The 19,562-nt window shown below is 40.2% G+C and overlaps 1 protein-coding gene across 2 annotated transcripts in view; it reads left to right on the top strand.

Annotated features, from left to right (window-relative positions):
- Positions 1-336: 336 nt before the first annotated feature.
- ANTXR1 (ANTXR cell adhesion molecule 1) overlaps positions 337-19,562 on the top strand; it is a 268,927-nt gene continuing 249,701 nt past the window's right edge. Inside the window, exon 1 of one of the 2 annotated variants that reach the window (XM_032291881.1) lies at positions 337-925. In XM_032291881.1, the coding sequence (XP_032147772.1) occupies positions 768-925 (158 nt within the window). In that variant the 5' untranslated portion in view covers positions 337-767. The remainder of the gene's footprint in view (positions 926-19,562) is intronic. The other variant, XM_032291882.1, reaches the window with a different exon arrangement.

Here is a 19,562-nt window from a genome sequence, read left to right as displayed (position 1 = left end):
AAGGTCCTAGCCTGGGGAGCCGGAGCCACTGTTCTTGGAGGAAACAAGTTCTCATCCAATGTTCAGTGAATGTATCAACAGATGCGGGATAGGAAAGGAAAAGGAGGGATAAAAGGGCTAGAGAGAATGGAGAGGCAGTCATGGAAAAAGAAAGGGAAAGTGCGTGGGAAGAAGTAAGGAGTAAGAAAACATGCACCGCTCACGTGAGAATGATAAGGACAGGAGATTTATGCCCGAAGCCTGGAAGGCCCCCGCCCCCGCCGCACTCCCACGGGTCCCACGCGTGCTTTCGCTGCTTTTGTCCACAAGGTGGCAGCGTTTGAACTTTCTTCCCTGTAGGAACCAGAAAGGGGGGCAGAGAGGAAGAAGAGAAGGCAAAGCACTCCCCCCATCAAGAACAATTTGAAAACCCATCCCATCATATTTAAAATCTGGGACAAAGAACCGTCGGGACGGAACTCCTTCCGTTGCAAAACCTCGGCGCGGCCTCGGGAGCGTCCCGGCGGCCCCCGCCGGAGCAGCCCCTTTAAAGAAGCGGAGGACCGGATTGGGATCCTTGAAACCCGAAACCCAGAAACAGCATCGGAGCGGAAACCAGAGGGAAAATCTTGAACTCCTCCAGACAATTGCTTCCGGGGAGTTGCGAGGGAGCGAGGGGGAATAAAGGACCCGCGACGAGGGGCCCGCAGATGGCGCGTCCCTGAGGGTCGTGGCGAGTTCTCGGAGCGTGGGAAGGAGCGGACCCTGCTCTCCTCCGGCTGCGGGCCATGGCCACGGCGGAGCGGAGAGCCCTAGGCATCGGCGTCCAGTGGCTCTCTTTGGCCACTCTGGTGCTCATCTGCGCCGGGCACGGGCACGGGGGACGAAGGGAGGATGGGGGTCCAGCCTGCTACGGCGGATTCGACCTGTACTTCATTTTGGACAAGTAAGTGCCGCGACTTGTCCCCCCACCCCAGGCTAAGCTGGCGAGGATGCTTTCCCCCGGCCCGGGCTCGCGGGCAGGGTCGCCTGGGGACAGGCGCGCATCTCCAAGGGCGCAGGGAGACCGTGGCAGGCGGCGGCGGAGCGCTGCGCCTTTGTTGGGGCGCACTCCGCCCAGCCTCGGCTCCATCGCCCGCAGCCAAGGTGACGCCGCTTGCTCGGAAGGGGACAGACTTCTTTTCTGCCATGCTTTCTGTGTCCCAAGAGCGTGCCAGGGACTTGGAGGATGCTGTTGTCTTGCTGAGTTTCTGTGACTCCCTCCAGTGTTGGTGGGAAAGGCTTGCTTACCAAAGACAGAGCTTGCAGGCACTCCTAAAGTTAGAGGCTTGGGCATGTTTAAGTCAATCGTCGCATTTTTTTTTTTTTTTTTTTCTGAAACGTTGCTCCATGGAAGGCATTACCTTTGCTCCTAATCATATAATGCATGCTTCTCACGGGGCACTGGGTGAAAATGAAAGGCAGGGTTCCATAACCTTGGCACATCTGAGATTGAATCCCAGTAATTCCACGTGGTGGGGGCTGTCCCATGCGTTGCAGGATGTTTAGCAGGATCCTTGGCCAATGCCCACTGGATGCCAGTAACATCTCCCGCCCCCTACTCCTTTTCTATTAGTGGTGACTACTAAAAATGTCTCCAGACACTGCCAAATGTCCCTCCCCCTCGACTTGAGAACCCCAGATGTAGGTGAATTCAAGGTTTTGGCCGTTTGACTGGTGGGCTACCAGGGAGGTGCAGGAGCCCTGGTTTCCTTGCAAAAAAAAAATGGATGATGGTTAGGCTTTACGATTTGTTCAAGGGAGAGCTGAATTCTGACCAATGAAGCATTTCCCAAATCCCCATAGGTTTGCCAACCCACAGTCACCCAAGGAAGCTTCATGCTATCTGCTGAAAACCAACTTCAACAATAAAAGCCCCTCATAGAAGATCCGTGCTCATTAAAACTGAGTGAGCTCTCCAGTGCCAGGAGAGGCGCTTTGCTGTTGCAGTGGTGGGGAGATGGATTTCACAGACTGGAAAGTATTTAGGAGTTGGAAAAAAGAGTCCTGCAAAATAAGCTGGCTAGCTAGACACCAAATGTGCTTTGCAGTTGCCCCTGGAGTTTGATTTTTCCGTAAAGGCTGTTTTGAACTCCAGATTCTTTGGATGAAAAGTGAGATTTCTTTTCTGCAGATTTATGAGAAGGTGGATACTGAAAATATGCTCCAGAGCTAAGGAATGGAATTTCTTTTGTTACTTCTAGTAGCTAGGAGCGCCAGCTCACAGACTCGGAGACAGTGCCTGAAAACAGTCAGAGGTGCTCCTCATTTGTGCTTTTTAAAAAAGCAATTCAGAATGATATTCAGGAAAAAAAAAATATATATATATATATATGGACAGAATCACCATGTACTATAGAGTTATGGATACTGTAGAGATAACCAGTTTTTCCCAAATTAATTTAGAAATTGAATTCAACTTTCCAATCAAAGTTCTGGAAGAGTTTGTTTTGATGATAAGAATTTTACAACATGATCCTAGGCTTATCTTAGCAAAAAAAAAAAAAAAAAAAAAAAAAAGCAGTAAAAAGGGCTGAAACATTTTTGGAAAAGAATAATGAAGACATTCTCCCCATCTCTCCAAATATTAAAATGTATTACTATGTAAATTAATAAAAACAGGATGGTAAAGACCAAATAGGTGGATAGAGTAGAAAATCTAAAAAGACAAGTACATGTAGATCCAAGTACATGTAAACATTTAGTGGAATTTTAAATCAGTATATAATGATTCATTTAAAAAAAATGGTTCTTGGACAAGTGATGGATAACATGGGAAAAGAAAAAATTAGATTTATACTTTACACACCATACACAAAAATAAATTTCAGAAAGATTGAAAATCTAAATATTTAAAATGAAATGATGAAAGAACTAGAAGACAATTTAGATGAATATTACTGTAACCTTAGATTTAGAGCTTTTAAAGCATGACAAGGCAGAAACCATAAATGAAAATAAAGAGAGATTTGAATAACTACAATTTTACGCTTGTATAAATGAAAAATAAGCAATGAAAAATATAAAAAGTTACAGTAACTTTTGCCACATGAATTACTCTCTAAAGATTGATTTCCATATATAAAAAGTAGTGAAAGAAAACTCCTGATAGGAAATAGCCTAAATGCATAATTCACAAGAGAAAAAATATGAAAGTCCATAAATGAACTAAAAGTCATTATTAATCAAAAAAATGAAAAAAATCAAACAATATAATTTTTATTAGGTTGACAAAAACTTTTAAAGAATTACAATAATCAGTATTGGCCAATTTGCGGGAGGTAGGCACTGTCATCTCTTACTAGGGAAAATGTTAATTGGTGCAGTCTTTCTAGACTTGCGCTGTCCAGTAGAACTTTCTAGGATGGTGAAATTCTATGTCTGTGCAGTTCAGTACAGTAGCTACTAGCCGTATGTAACTTTAGCCCTTGAAATGTAGCTAGTCCCATTAAGGACGTTAATTTTTAATTTTCTTTAACTAACTTGAACTTTAATAGCCACATGTGGCTACCGTACTGGATAGTGCAGACAAGAAGATAATTTGGCCACATGTATATCAAATGCCTTTAAAAAATGAGGGGTCTCCCTTTCCATCCAGCAATTTCATTTCCTAAAGAAAAAATCCAAATAGTCACAAAGAAGTACTTACCTGTATGTTTATGGAGGTGATGTTTATAATAAAAAGCTGAGGATTATATGTGTCTAACAACAGGGGATTTACTAAGGTATGATATATGTATAGTATTGAACATACATTGCATGCTATACGTGCTTGTAAGCTATTTTAAGAGAAATATGTAATTCTTACTATATACTTTTAGATGAAAATGCAATTACCAAACGTCACCTGCATTATGATTCTACCTGTTTTAAAAAGTTAAACACACACGTGTATGTCTCTATTTACCAATATGGTAGTAGTATTTGTCTCTAGCAGGTAGAATTTTAAATTCTGTTCATGTTTTTCTTAATTTTCAAACTTTTCTGTAATGAACATATATTACTTTTATATTCAACAAAACTAAGTTATTTTGAATTTTTAAAAAATCATGTCAAGTGAGTCTCTAACCAGCGTGCTGACTTCCAAGCCCCTTGCTATTATAAGGGATGCTGCTGCTTTTATATTTAATCCTGGAGTAAATTTCTAAATGCACCATAGAATTCTCTGAAGCACACTGGGGACCCAAAAATGTTCCAGGAAAAAAATCGTGGAGAGACCGTCACAGACATTCAGGTGGATGCCTCTGACTTCCTTTAGATGTTCTATGGCTGGAAGAGAAGGATATTTTTGTGCTGAATGAAAAGCTTGCTAGAACTTGGTGTGATAGTACACACACCACTAGCTTACCATTGTGATCCAGGCTAATTTATGAGATTGATGAGTCCAGAGCTGGGGGGTGGACCGAAAGGCAGTGGTAGCAAACAGGCCCCTGGGTGGTCCCTAAAGACATGATCTTCTGTCCTCGAAAGAACCTCCTCACACAGTGCTGTCCAGCACCCAACCACAGCCAGAGTGGAAACTGAAAAAATGCTGACTCATTTTTTCCTTGGGCTTCTTAGATCCTTTGGCTGGCAAGACACTGTCTACCGTCTGAAACCGAGGGATCATAGGGGACTGAATCCACCATTCTTCTCCCAATCCCTGGAACTCCCTTTTCCCCAGCAACTGGTTTTCTTTTCCATGGCATTAAATCTCAGCTCATTTCAGCTTTAAGCAGGCTGCATCTCTGGCCTGGAGGGAACCCAGATTATACATTTAATGGAACATCATGTTTTCTCAACCAGGAGCAAAGACTTCATAATGATAACCTAGAAAATACCACAGTAACACAATAGGGCATTATTAGCAGCTTTGGCGACTGGGCTGGTGAACTGGGCTGCACAAGGCTTTATACTGATGGAATTTCATGTTCACTTAAACATGCTTTTCTGGTTATAGTCAGGAAAAATAGATTGCTGGGAATTCAATCAGGGATTTGAAAAGTTAGATTTGGAAGGCTCTGTTCAACAAAAAGCAAAGCAGCAGCTGGCTTCTTTTAAGTCTTCCAGGGGACCTTCCAAGATGAGTGCACCCATTTGACCAACACACGGACATGACTGTACCTTTCCTCTCTCACGGCACCTCCCACCCTCTGTTACTACAGTATATGTTTACGTATTGACATATTGGTCTATTTTACATGGAGCTATTAGTCACTTGAATGGAGAAAGTGGATTCTGCATCATGAATCTCAAGTGGCTAGCTATGTTATGTGTGCCCTAAAGACTTAAAAAACAGAATGTGGGAAGGAGAGCAGGAGGAATGGAGATGGTGGGCTGGAGGGGAGGAGTAAATGCTAGCAGCTTTATTTATAGGATTTTCCAAAGCCACTGCCTGTCATTCCTTTTCTGCACCTAATAAATCCTTATATGTCTAAAGGCCCCCCACAGGCTCACCATGTGCTCCTTCTCCATGAGATCCCCCGAATCCCCGGCCACTTCCCTTCTGTTCAGCACCAATTTTCTCTTTCTTCCACTGTATAAGGGGACTCCATGTTGCCACTCCCCCAGAGTTCCAACCATAGAAGCCACTACTGAGTGATGCCCTGATGATGCTGATCTCCAGGACCAATGTTATATATTGTACTGCAGGGACAGGATCATCAGACAGATTTTTATAGCATTAGACTGGAAACTTCACATCAGGTATAATACTGGCTTTTTTTTTTCTGGGAAAATATCTTCTGAGTTCCCAACTACTTAACTTAAAAAAGCAATACTGGATTGGGAACTTGCATGAGTCTTGCAGACTCATGCTCTCTCACAAGGGTCCCAAAGACAACCTTGTTTGGTAGGTAGGGCAAGCACGACTGTCCCTAATTTGAAGATCAATGGACTTTGTTCAGTCCACTGGGTTAAGTGACTTGCCCACAGACCTAGGATTAGATCACGACAGAGCCAGAACAGTGTCTGCCCTTGACTCCCACGCCAGCTCTTTCCACTCATCTTCCCTGTACAGTTGGACCATAATGAGAAGCACATGGCAATACAACTGGAGGAACTGGGTGGATTCCAGGAATTAAAAATCCCTGCATCAGAGTTTCAGTAAATCGTGGTGCATAAGGCAATTAAGGTTACTTAATTGAGGAGCTACTACTCTGCTGTTAAATCAGCTGCAGTTGACGGAAAGTATCAGGAACTCCAGCCCCCTGCAACCCCAGAGAAATGCTCCAGAAATCTGGGGGGTTAGTTGCTGAGTCAGACTTTAAGGATATTTGATTGTGATAAATTAGTAATTTGTTCAGACTGAATCTGATGGAAAAGAGAAACTGAAGTCTGTAAATGTGCTAAAACACACAGACGTAGCTTGTTTTCGGAAATACATTGGAAGATGGCTTAGTGTCTGCAAAATTGGCTCTGAATAGAAAGCAAGGAGTTCAATAGAAGGCACCTTGAAGATGCTACAATAATGTATTTTTAATTTTTTGCATTTTAATTCACATAAATCTTGCATATTTATTGTAAATTTCATTTCTAAGTTTTGGTCATTTGGTTATTGTAATGGGAAATTTTCTTCCATTTTAACTTTTAACTTGTTTGCTCTTAGACATATATAGGATAGAACTATCTGTGTTGATTTTGTTGTGAATTATTTTCTTGTTTCAAATAATTTCCTAGTTGATTCTCTTGGGTTTTCTGGATATATAATCATATAATCTGCAAATAACAATTTTATCTCCTCTTTTCTCATTTCATACTCTAATTTCTTTTTTTCAACTTTTAAGTTCAGGGGTGCATACAAACCTGCACATCCTTCATATGTACCCCTGAACTTAAAAGTTAAAAGAAATTACATAAACATGTGTCATGGGGGTTTGTTGTACAGATTATTTTATCACCTAGGCATTAAGCCTAGTACCTGTTAGTTATTTTTCCTGATCCTCTCCCTCTTGTCACCTTCCACCCTCCGACTGGCCCTGGTGTCGGTTATTCCTCGTTATGTGTACATGTGTTTTCATCATTTATCACCCACTTGTAAGTGAGAACATTTGGTATTTGATTTTCGGTTGCTGAGTTAGTTTTCTAAGGATAATGGCCTCCAGCTCCATCCATGTTCCTGCAAAGGACATGATCTCCTTCTTTTTTTATGGCTGCATAGAATGCCATGATGTCTGTGTACCACATTTTCTTTATGCAGTCTATCATTGATGAGCATTTAGGTTGATTCCATGTCTTTGCTATTGTGAATAGTGCTACAATGAACATATGCATGCATGTGTCTTTATAATAGCACAATTTATATTCCTTTGGGTATATATCCGGTAATGAGATTGCTGGATCGAATGGTATTTCTGTCTTTAGGTCCTTAAGGAATTGCCACACTATCTTTTACAATAACCATTTTAAAGGGCATCAGAAAAAAAGTTACCAGGGGCCAGGAATTTTATTTATTTATTTATTTATTTATTTATTTTATTGAGATGGACTTAATGCTTGGTTTTAAATGTTCCTCCAGTTAGGTTCCACATTTCAGGAGGGCCTTTTAAGCCAGTTGGTAGAACTGCCTGCAAATCAGATGCTTTGGCATATGGGTCAAAAGCAAAAATAAGTTAGGCAAAAGTGTTTTGTTTTGTGTTTCTGTCTGGGTCAGCCAAGTAACTATCTCTACTTTCCTTAGTTGTGGAGACCTGGTTAAATTCAGTGTTAAGCTGAGAATAGAATCCAGGAATGTTGGAGGAAGGCACTTGTCCTAAGATAACCTGTAATTATGTCCAAATGCTAAAGGACTCCTAGTGGTCCAGAAACAAATTCTGGGATCAGTTAGGGAGACTTGGCTGTCACATAAATGCAAATCGGATTTGCTCTATGCTAATTTAGAACGTGTGTCTATTTTTGATGTGCAGCGAAGAGACTGGATCTCGCCTCTCCCACTGATTACTCTGCAATAAAAGACAAAATATTTGAACATTTCTTAACATGTTTTTCAGACATGTCAGGTTCATACTGAAAAGGTAATTAGATTTCTCCAATTTAATTCAGCAGATTCTTCCATTCATTTGACATAGATCTATACTCAAATTTGATCACAAGTGTATACACCAATACAGGCATGGATAAAACAATGCCTGTTGCAAGTGATGTCCTGTCCTGGGAGGGGCAAGAAATCCCAAATAAACAGGAAGAAGTCCCAGGCTATCAGCTTTTTATGGAGAAATGTGTTAGAAAGACTCTAGGCAGCCAAAGCTAAAGGCTCCAATGAGGATTTGGGGCAGGGGCCAAGAAAAGGCAATTTTAGATCAATAAAAAATAAGAAGTAACATTTACTGAGCCCTTGCTACCCCCCAGACACTATAGTAAACACTTCGCCCATATGATCCTGTTTAGTGTTTACAATGTCCATAAGGTCTGTATAGTCATCATTACCATTTCACACATGAGAAAACCGAGGTTTAGAGAGGTTAGCCAAGGTCAATCTAAGTGGTGAAGCTAAGCCTCAAACCCAAGCCACTCTGACTCATGATCTACGCACAAAAGCAAAAATAATCTAAATATGCAAAAGAACATCAAATCAACCAGGCAAGGCCAGGTTATGCTGTGGTAACAAACAACCCCTGAATCTCAGTTACACAAACAATGAAGTTTTATTCTCGGCATATACTACATGTCTGATAGGGGTCAGTGGGGCTCTGCTTATGATGGTAGTTTTGGGAGCCAGGCTGGTGGAAACTCCTTCCTGACACCTGCTGCCACCATCAAGGCTGCGAGGAAGAGAATGCTAGATGATGTCTCGCTGGCCATGAAATGCTCCAGCCAGAAGTGACATGTATCCTTCTACTCATAGTCCATTGGTCAGAACTGGTCACATAGCCTCACTCTATGGAAAAAGACTTGAAGAATAATCCTCCCGTGTGCCCAGATGGAAGGGAAAGCCAGATATGGGTGGACAATAAAAGCTTCTACTGAAAATGTGTAATTATAGCTTGCTTTGGCTTGAATAAACAAAAAAGTAGCCACTGAGAGAAAATAAAGAGATAAGACTTCAGGGGAAAGTTCAATTTTGAGCAATGTCTTGGATATACAGCATTCATCAACTAGAATTACTGTCAGACGTGATGTTTTAAGTATGCCTAAGAGGCAATGATAGCTCCTGCACTTTTCCTCCCTTTCCCATTCTCCCCATACTTTAGATGAAACATGCAGTGAGGTGGGTGGGGGATTACATTAGATTAAATGGAAAACAGAAATGGAGATTTGACATGCTCTACTGCCAGCTAAGTATTACATGAATATATTTGAAGGATAAAACTCTCTTTTTCCATAGTTTATGGAATGTGAGGGAATTTGGAAGGCTGGGGAAAGACAGCAGCCCATGGAACATAGACCACTACAGCAGCAGAGCTCATATACTGAAGGGGCTGATTCAGAGTTTGAATCAAGAATATATGAGCTCCAACTAGTGCTTCTCAATGAGGGCTCTGTTGGCACTTTTGGTGGCACAGTGTTTCGTTGTGATGGACTATCGGATGCTTTAGTGTTCTTCTTCCTTGCTTTCTAAATACCATTAGCCTTTCTAGTCATTGTGATGACCAATAAATAACAGCCTCTACACTTATTTCTAAGGGTGGTACCACCTTGGTTGATAACTCCTGACTAAAAGACGGCGGAGCAGAGCAGGGCATGCCATTGACATTGATTTCTAGCACCCAAGAACCACATGTGAGCATTTGTCTGAAGAAAGAAATTGAGACGCTTCCATGATAAGAGGTCCAGTGGAAATTGTAGACCTTGGGAATGAATATGCTAAACTAGTGATTCTCAACCAAGGGCCAGATCAGAACTTCAGAGGGCTGAGGCAGACATGTGTATTTTGGAAAAGGTTCCCAGGTGATTCTGATTCAGGTCCCTCCCTCAGTAAGTTATGAGACTGAACACGAAAACAAGAAAAGCTGCCCCATAATGATGGCTCATACTCATGGCCTTATGATGAGGAGACAGCTGAGGCAGCACACACCTTGGAGCTGGGCTACAGGCAGAGCTCTTATTTTAGATGGTGGCAGAAGCCACACACAATATGAAGGCAGAAGAGCAAAGGTCACTGAGAGGCCATGTTTTGCCCTTCAGTGTTGCCAGGTCCTGCTGTGTGTTCATATACATTTAAGCCATGATGTTTACTGGCCCGGACACTGCTTTTCTCCCTTTCTTGTAAGTCTCCCTACATGATGTGCCTCATGGGAATGCTTAACACAGGGCTTAAGAAGGCCAATTTCAGAATCAGGCATCTGCAGCTTCAAATATCAGCTCAATGCTTCACCAAGCATTGTGACTTCGGGCAAATTATTTAGCTTCTCTGAACTTCAGTATTGTTAATAAAATAGGCATTAAAATGTCTTCCTCACAAAAGTATTGTAAAGATTAAAACCTTTAGTTAAGCATTTGGCACATGAGTGCTGAGATGATAGATGATGGTAATGGTGATGACGGTGGAGGTGGTGGTGATGATAAGGATGATAGTGGCGGTGGTGATGGTGATGGTGACAGTGATAGTGATAATGATGATAGTGATGGTGGTAGTAATGATGACGGTGGTGGAGGTGGAGGTGATGATAATAAGGATGATGGTGGTGGTGGTGGTGATAGTGATGGTGGTGGTGGTGATGATGGTGGTGATTGTGGTGATGTTGATAGTTGTGATGATGGTGATGGTGATAAGGATAATGGTGATGGTGGTGGTGATAGTGATAATGATGATAGTTATGGTGGTAGTAATGATGACAGTGATGGTGGTGGAGGTGATGATAATAAGGATGATGGTGGTGGTGGTGGTGATGGTGATGGTGGTGGTAATGATGATGGTGGTGATTGTGGTGATGGTTGTGATGGTAATGGTGATGATGATGATAATGATGATGGCATTGGTCATTGTGGTGTTGTTGGTAGTAGTAATTACCCCTGGAGAAAAAGAATATGGTCCTCTAATAAAAGATACCTCTGTAGATTCTAAGCAGGACTACCTGACTAGGATAAGGAATATATCAATTCAATATTTATCAAACTGTACTAGACTTCAGAAATCACAAAATGCCTAAGACAAGTGCCAATGCTCAAGGAGCTTATAGTTTTGTAGAAGAGATGGAGAAACAGTAAAATAATTTAATTTTGGTTGAGATGAGAGGGACTTAAGAGGCTTCACAGAGGAAGCCTCTATGATGATGGTGATGGTATCAGAAGGAAAGAGAAGTTGGTGTGGACGTGCTGAGTCTGAACACGTAAGGCATGTGCGTGGAGATGTTGAGTAGGCAGTTGGCTTGATACCCCGGAGCTGAAAATAAAAACTTGAGTGTTATAAGCAAGCCCAAGGTAGTAGTTGAGAATGCAGGTATGGATAATATCAGGTATATCAGTAATAAATAGTATCAAGATAATATCAGGATTTTAAAATGTCAAGAAGAGGTGGAGTTTGAAGAGGAAGATGGCCAAAGTCCAACCCAAAGGAATTGCCGACAAGAACTGATAATGACGATGATGGCATTGGTCATCATGGTGTTGGTGGTAGTAGACTTTGGATCTGGAACTTGGAAGTTGATCAGGATTTTGTCAGGTGACAAAGTAAAGAAAAAGACAATATATAAGAAAGCAAAGTGACACATGCTATTTGTGATATGAGTGTGACAGGGAAATAATCTGGAAAGAGTTTGGATTTTATTCCATCAGGAATAGGGTAGAGATTAAAGGTTTCTAAGGACAAATGTATCAAGCTTATGTGTGTGTTTTAGAAATACTTATCTATCATCTATGCTTGCAGTGGAAATGAAGGAAAAAAGGTTAAATGTGACTGGGGGCTCTTTTGTATTCAGAAGCAGCAGGATTGGATGAGCAGGATTGGATATTGCCTGAGTGAATGGGAGAGGAAAGGGTTGCAACAATAAGGAGCAGGCATCAGAAGGAAAGAGAAGTTGGTGTGGACGTGCTGAGTCTGAACATGTAAGGCATGTGCATGGAGATGTTGAGTAGGCAGTTGGCTTGATACCCCGGAGCTGAAAATAAAAACTTGAGTGTTATAAGCAAGCCCGAGGTAGTAGTTGAGAATGCAGGTATGGATAATAAATAGTATCAAGATAATATCAGGATTTTAAAATGTCAAGAAGTGGTGGAGTTTGAAGAGGAAGATGGCCAAAGTCCAACCCAAAGGAATTGCCAACAGGAATTGCCTGGGCAAGAGGAGAAACTCCACTAAACAGAGCTGAGAAGCAGCAGAACAGTTGGAGAACCAGCAAAAAATTGTTTTAGTGAGACAAGGAGGGACAGAATTTCAATGGTGGGGAGGCAGTGATCATTCAAATGTTTTCTCCTGAAATCATCTCCTCCTCTCTTTGTGGTCTTGGCAAATGGTGGCACCACAAGTCCAGCTACTTAAGCCAGAGATCTGAGTGCAATCTCTTCTTCACACTCAAGCCTGATTACATCCACTGCCACATCCCTCCCAGGTTGACCTTGTTCTTTTCCTTGTCATTGTCTTAGCTCAGGCATTCACCATTTTCACCCAGTTCCACTGAAATATTCTCTAAATTGGTCTCTTTTCTTCCTTTCTTTGCCCCTCTCCCAACCTTGTATTCTTGACAATTAATTCTAAAATTGATCTTTTTAGAACACAGATCTAATCTTGACACCATCTTCCCTAACTCTCACCCATTACCCTTTAGACATTTCCAAAGGTCTTTCAAGATAAAGTATAAACTCTTTAGCAAAGCAATAAGCAAAGACCCTTGTTACTTAGGTCACTATGCATTTCTAAAACTTCATATCTTATCATATCCCACACCTTTTTAATTTCTAAAAAACTGTTCTGCATAGTTCCCCAAACTAACCCATACCCTCTCTTGCCTTTAGCTGTAATGCCGTTCACCACTACACCCATGTTTACCTAGGTGATGCCTGCACACTTATCTTTTGAGACAATTACTAGTACATGGTCCCCTCCTATCACTAGTTATGGGCTCCCTGAAGTAAACAAACAAAAAAAAAAATTTAAGAACAACCACTTTTCTATGTTATGTCTTCATTCAAAATTCCTTCCTTATTCAGAATCCCCTAACCCCATAACAACTCATGTCACATGACAAGCAGTGGAGTGGTCCATTTTCAAGAGATGGAGAGGAAAAACCCTTAGTATTTGTCCTATGGGGTTTCATCCAGTGACCTGACCTCTTTTTCCCCTGATATTTAGTGGTATGCAGCCCTATTAATACATACCTGTAGGGACCTCCTGGAAGACGGCTTTCCCAACATCTTGATTGCAAAAGGATTAGGATGAGAATCATAGCCTACCATCACTCTTTACATTAAAAATAATGCAGATTCCAGGTATATAGAAATTACATAGCAAGTAAGAATTCTATAGCAAATAAAAGTGAAGAATCTTAACTGTAACTGTACACCAGTCACAATAATAAACAATATAAGGTAAAAGGAAATGTTTAGATGCTATTAGACAACACTAAGCATAAATAAATGTTAAAGCTCATTGTGAACAGGCGACCAAACATCCTGATTTGCCCAGGACAGGCCTGGTCTATGCTTGTTGCCTCAGCATAACTATGAATGTCTTCTTCTTTTACTCTCATAAGTGTCTCAGTTTGGATTTTAAATTATATGGTCATCCTGATTATTAACTGTTGTAAAAGATAGTATCAAAAGGGGAGGGGTTTGAAGGCAAAACAGGTAAAGCAACTTATACACTTTGTTCCATTACAATGGGCAGCCAATTCAGCACTCCTGCTTCCATTTAAGTGCTCTAATTTTAAGGCTTTTCTGGCATCCTCAAATTCCCGTAGCAATTAATGGAAGTTCTTTAATACTTCTCACTGTCTTAGCACATAACACTTTGAACTGTAATTGTACATTTCCTGACCCTTCCATGGGGAGGAGTGTTGCATAATGGTTAAGAGCATAGGGTTAAACCCAGAAAGACTTGATGAGCATAGTGTTTGGACAAACATGGACTTCAACATGGACTCTAAGTCTAGACCACCTGGGTTCAAATCTCAGTCCTACCACATACTAGCTGTATGTCCTTGTGTAAGCTACTTAACCTCTCTATGAACTCAGTTTCCTCATCTGGAAAAAGGAAAATAAAAATAGTATGTGTCACATAAGGTTGTTGTGCTCAGAACAGTGTTGGCCATAATGGAAGTGCTAGCCGTTACTATTAAATGGCAATGAATGTAAAGTGCCCAGCACAATGCCTGCTGCTTAGTAAGTACTCAGTAAATGTTAAGTGTCATTATTCATCTTTATATAGATTCCAAAGGACCAATCAGGCACTCAAACACTGGTTTGCTGATTGATAAATGACATATTATAAGTAGGTCCAGCAATATGAGAACTGAAAAAAAGCCATATGCTTTAGCAGAAGTAAGGACATCAGTGACTTTGGAAGTGCTGTCTTGGGACATCATAAGAGCAGAAACTAAAAATTAATGAGCTGAGGGACTTAATGGGAGATGAGAAAGCAAGTTTATAACTTCAGAAAAAGACCTGGAGCACAGACAGTTAGGTTCTCCCTCACTCCTTCCCCGCCCCTCTTATCATCTAAAACTGCCCATGTCCCAAAAGAAACAGTATAAAGAAAGTGTCTAGGAGAAGCTGCATCAGGTCCAGAGACTAAGGGTGTTGACACTGATATGCAACACATGCGTTAGAAATGCACTAGAAATAAAGCAGATGGACTGAGTATGAAGGAGGTCAAGCCACGGTCTACTTTCAACTCTTTGGCCAATTTGTAAAAAAAAAAAAAAAATATGCAGAGAAAGATCTGTGAGGAGCCCCTTGCATAATCCTGGATCTAGAAGTGAGTTTTCAGTCGAGTGGGACCTGAGAGGGATGAGGATCATACCCCGGAGCCCTGTTGCCATTGGGCATCAGCATCATGCAGAGGCAGCTGCTCTGCAGGGGTCAAAGGAGAAACCAAGCCACAAGAGATGCCTATGAAAACCTGGCACCTCCGTCACTGTGATCCTGCCCAGCACTGCTGAGTCCTCCCACTAGATCACGAGCCTCCAGGGAAATGGCAGAGTTTTGTGTTTAATTATGTGGATATCTAGGGATCAAGAATGAGGCCAGGTACAGCACAATGCGAATCTGAGGTAGAGGACAGGCCATAAACAACCTCCACGTATGGCAAGCTGGAATGATGTAACCCTTTCCAAAACAAGCGAACAAACCTTGCAAAGATGAAATTCCTTTGTGGAAATGACTGGGGTCGATTCCATTCCCCACTCTCCCCTAACTGATGGAACAAAAACATGAGCTTACTTTAGCCATCAAGACCAACTCCCTTTCACCAGATTAATTCGTTAGAGAAGTTTGTAGGTGTGAGATGATGCAAATGTGTGTAGAAAATTATCTCAAATATGAATCAAAGTTTAAAAATATACATAATAGTTATTACACAAAAGGAGTGGAAATAACCATTTGCTCAATTTAAGCAAATATATGTCTAAATAGTATTCTCAATAAATTTTGAAATAATATGGCATCAACAGATAAAAGCAGTCTGTCATGAGCAAGGAACAAGCTGAAAATAAGAAGCTCTGGGTGGAAAAATACACTATTTCTAAATAGTAATTCAAATCCATTGGAAACAATGACCACCACATTGAATATTGCAAAAAAGTAGATTCAGTTCATCAGAGGACAGTTTGAGAAAATTCCTCAGAACTTAAGCTGAAAGGAAACAGAGGTTAAAATTATGAGAAAAGAGGCCAGATGTGGTGGCTCACACCTGTAATCCCAGCACTTTGGAAGGCTGAGGTGGGCAGATCACCTGAGGTCAGGAGTTCGAGACAAGCCTGGGCAACATGTTGAGACCCCTCCTTTTCCACTAAAAGTACAAAGATAATTAGGTGTGGTGGTGCATGCCTGCAGTCCCACTTACTTGGGAGGCTGATATACAAGAATTGTTTGAACTTAGGAGGTGCAAGTTACAGTGAGCCAAGATCACACCACTGCACTTCAGCCTGGGCAACAGAGCAAGACTCTGCCTCAAATAAAATAAAACAATGAGAAAACAGAAAAGTAATCCAAAGACTAGGTCCAGGATGTCTAATATATATACACACAATAAGAATCCTGGGCACAGAGAACACTTATAAGAGATACAAGAAAAAATAATAATAAAGGAAGATCATTTTCCTGAACTGCAGAAAGATTGGAGTCTTTAGATTTGAAAGATTTAGGTAAAATACTCAGCCTAATTAGTTTTTTAAAATGGTCTACGACTTGCACAGTCTTAGATAATTTCTTAAAATATAAGAATAGAAAAGTCTACATTCTTCCAACAAAGAAAAAAAAAACAGGCTCCCCTCAACAAAAAAAAAGTGAGATTCAGATTGGCATTAGTTTTTTTACTCTACAACATTAAATGTTCAAAAAAAGCTCAGTAATTATAGGGTCTTGAGTGAAATGTGATTTTAAAATTCCTTAGCCGGTCTTTAAAATGATACACATTTTAAAACTGTATTACTTACTTATTGAAAAAAATTACTTGAAAATATTGACATCAAAATGGAAAATATGTATGAAAACATGTATAAGAAAAAGACATGGCATAAAAGAAACAGAAATAATAGTTCTAGAAAGGTTAAGAAGTCATAATAAGGCCATCAATGAGACTTTATCAAAATATAAAACTGAAAGAATGGATTGTCAGCAGAGAAAATGAAAAATGTAAAATTTTAATGCAAGGTACCAAAAATCACTCATATTACATTTACATATACAAGAAGATGCAGTTTATTCTTAGCTCCCAGATTCCTCTCTTCTTCCTTCCAGGTCCACCTCCTGGGTAGCAGGAGGGAGATAAATCCATAAATTTTGAATCCAAGTTGTGATAATAGTCCATTGTGGTGATTTTTAAAAATTCCTTTAGGTAAAATGCTCAGTCTTTCAAATGTTGCCTTTGTCTCACCAGTAGAATCTGGGTATTTGAAGGAGATGGATTTGTCTCTGTGAAGGAGTCCTTCGATTTTGGACCAGTTGGTTTAGTGGAAAGTTGAAAGTTCTGTCACATCTTCAAGGAACAGAAAATTTCAATACTAGTGTTAAACGGATACAGAGAGCAGGAAAAAAATAGTTTTCAATTCACTTTTTGAAGCTAGCATATATCTAATATTCATATCTACCAAAGATGACAACTTCATACGTAAAACTTCCCAACTTCTGAATAAAAACTTTAAATTTTAAATTAAATACATTTTGTTTAAAAAAAAAAAAAAAACTAACAGTGTAGTAAAAGGGTAATATCCTAAGACCAAGTAAAATTTATCCTAGGAATGCAACAGGGCTTCAACATTTGGGAAATGCTTAAGATAACTCCAATTTTTTTTGACTGCTGAAGATGAAAACCATATCTTAGCAGAATCTGAAAGACATATCTGAATAAGCGTTCAAGGATATAAGGGATATGAACCATAATTAATGAGGTTGATTTAATAAATATATTTTGAAACCTATACCTTAAAGAGAATAAACTATCCTTTCAAATGCCCATGAAATATTTATTAAGTCACAAAGAAAGCCTCCATATATCTCCTAAGGCATATTTTTTCCAGTCCATATTATCAGCAATAAAAACCAGGAAATGAATAGCAAAGTCCACCAAAACTTCAGCTATCAGGAAAAAAAATACAGATTTATATATTATCTTGTCATGAGAAAAACATGATAATGAATATAGAAATTAAAAACAAGACTGAAAGAAATTGATTTTCTGGGACATAGATAGGCAAACTATGGCCTGCAGCCTGTTTTTGTAAATAAAATTTTATTGTAGTACAGCCATGCTCATTTTATTCATATACTGTCAATAGCTGCTTTTGTGCTACAAAAAGCAGAGTTGAGTAGTTGCCACGGAGACCACATGGCCCCCAGAGCCTAAAATATTTGCTGTCTGACCCTTCACAGAAAAAGCTTGCCCACCCCTGGACTAGGAAAACATTTGCAACCAAATATAAAGTGGGCCAAGAATATTGATAACAGGGTCAGCTTCATGGGCGTGAGACCTGTGTAGTCAGTCACCCAGGGCCTCTCATTTCGAAGGGCCTGGCCCTTGATCTTATGCTCTGTTCTTGCCATCTTGAATTTTGTAAGTTTTGAATGAGAGACCCTGCATTTTCATTTTACCCTAGGTTCTGCAAATTATGTAGCTTGTCCTAATTGATACAAAGAAAAATGAACTATAAATGTGAAAAATTATGGCTTATAGTTAAATACATCTAAATTAAAATGATAATGAAATCAGTTGGTCCTTCCTCTGCCCACCCTCACTGCACAGTCTAATTACTTTTATGTGGGAACAGCCTCTAGGGTAATTGGCTCCTGGAGAGCCAAACATGAACCCCTCATTCTTAGCATCTGTCCATCTCTCATTCCTTTTCCTAATCCTCAGATAGCAAAGAGCTTTCTATCCCTCTGCTCTATTGCCTACCCTAAGGCATGGATTTCTTCACCAAATGGCACAAGAGGAAATTAGGTCCTCTCTCTATTGTGACCTTAATCTTCCAAGTTTGGTTCTTTAGCTGCGAAAGGAATGTAGAAAATCTCTCTTTGACAAAGTCTTGCTTCCAAACCAGTTGTCTTGCTGCAAAAATCATATTTTGAATTTAAAATGTTAACTTTCTCCCCCCTTCTGCATCACTGCTGGAAATAGGGAATTCCCCACTGCTCCAGTGTGGCCCCTGCCAGATGGATGTCTCACATGGACCAGGGTGTGCTGGGTCACTTTCCATGTAAATACCAAACAGAAAATCACAATAAAAAATTAAAAATATTATCCCCATTATGTGTGTAAAGATATTATTAAAAATATTCATCATAATTCTTTTATAATAGTGAAAAAGTGGAAGCAACCGAATGTACAAAAAGGAATTATACCTGTTATAAAGTTATAATTATACAAGTTATAAAGTGGAGAAAATGCACATGTTACTTACAAGTGATGCTGGGAAGGATTAGTGAATGAAATAAACATGTTCATAATCATAATGACATTAGGTAAAAAGAGCAGAAATCATATCTGTAAATATGCAAGGTGAAGACGCTCAGGGAAACATCTGAAAGTAGTCACTGCAGTGGGGCAATGGTTATATCTGAGTTGTGGGATGATGGGTGATATTTATTTTCTTCCTTTTGTTTGTCTTTCCCTCCTCTTCACCCACCCCTCCCTCAAAATGTCTAACAACAGACCTGCTGCTTTTGTGATACAGTATTTGTAAGTCCTCTCCGTTGGTGCCCTCATTCTGAGTCATTTCCTCCCCAGTGACATCATCCACAGCCACCCTCACTAGACGATGTTGACCCATTCCCTTTTGATCTTTCTGGGGAATGCAAAGTGGCTACTGTGCTTCATCTCTGTGAATCTGGCGAGTGTGAGAAATGGAGCCACAGCTGTGCATTTCAATTATGGGAAATACCTTTTGGGTTACTAACCCATTGTCTGTATTCTTAACAACAGCACTTTTGTGTTGAATCTGCACCAAAAGTACCAATAGTTGATATTAGAAAATGTT

This window comes from Sapajus apella, unplaced genomic scaffold (assembly GCF_009761245.1).
Source record: "Sapajus apella isolate SASKATOON/1434 unplaced genomic scaffold, GSC_monkey_1.0 scaffold26, whole genome shotgun sequence".
Taxonomy (NCBI): domain Eukaryota; kingdom Metazoa; phylum Chordata; class Mammalia; order Primates; family Cebidae; genus Sapajus; species Sapajus apella.
This window is presented reverse-complemented; position numbering and strand designations above follow the sequence as displayed.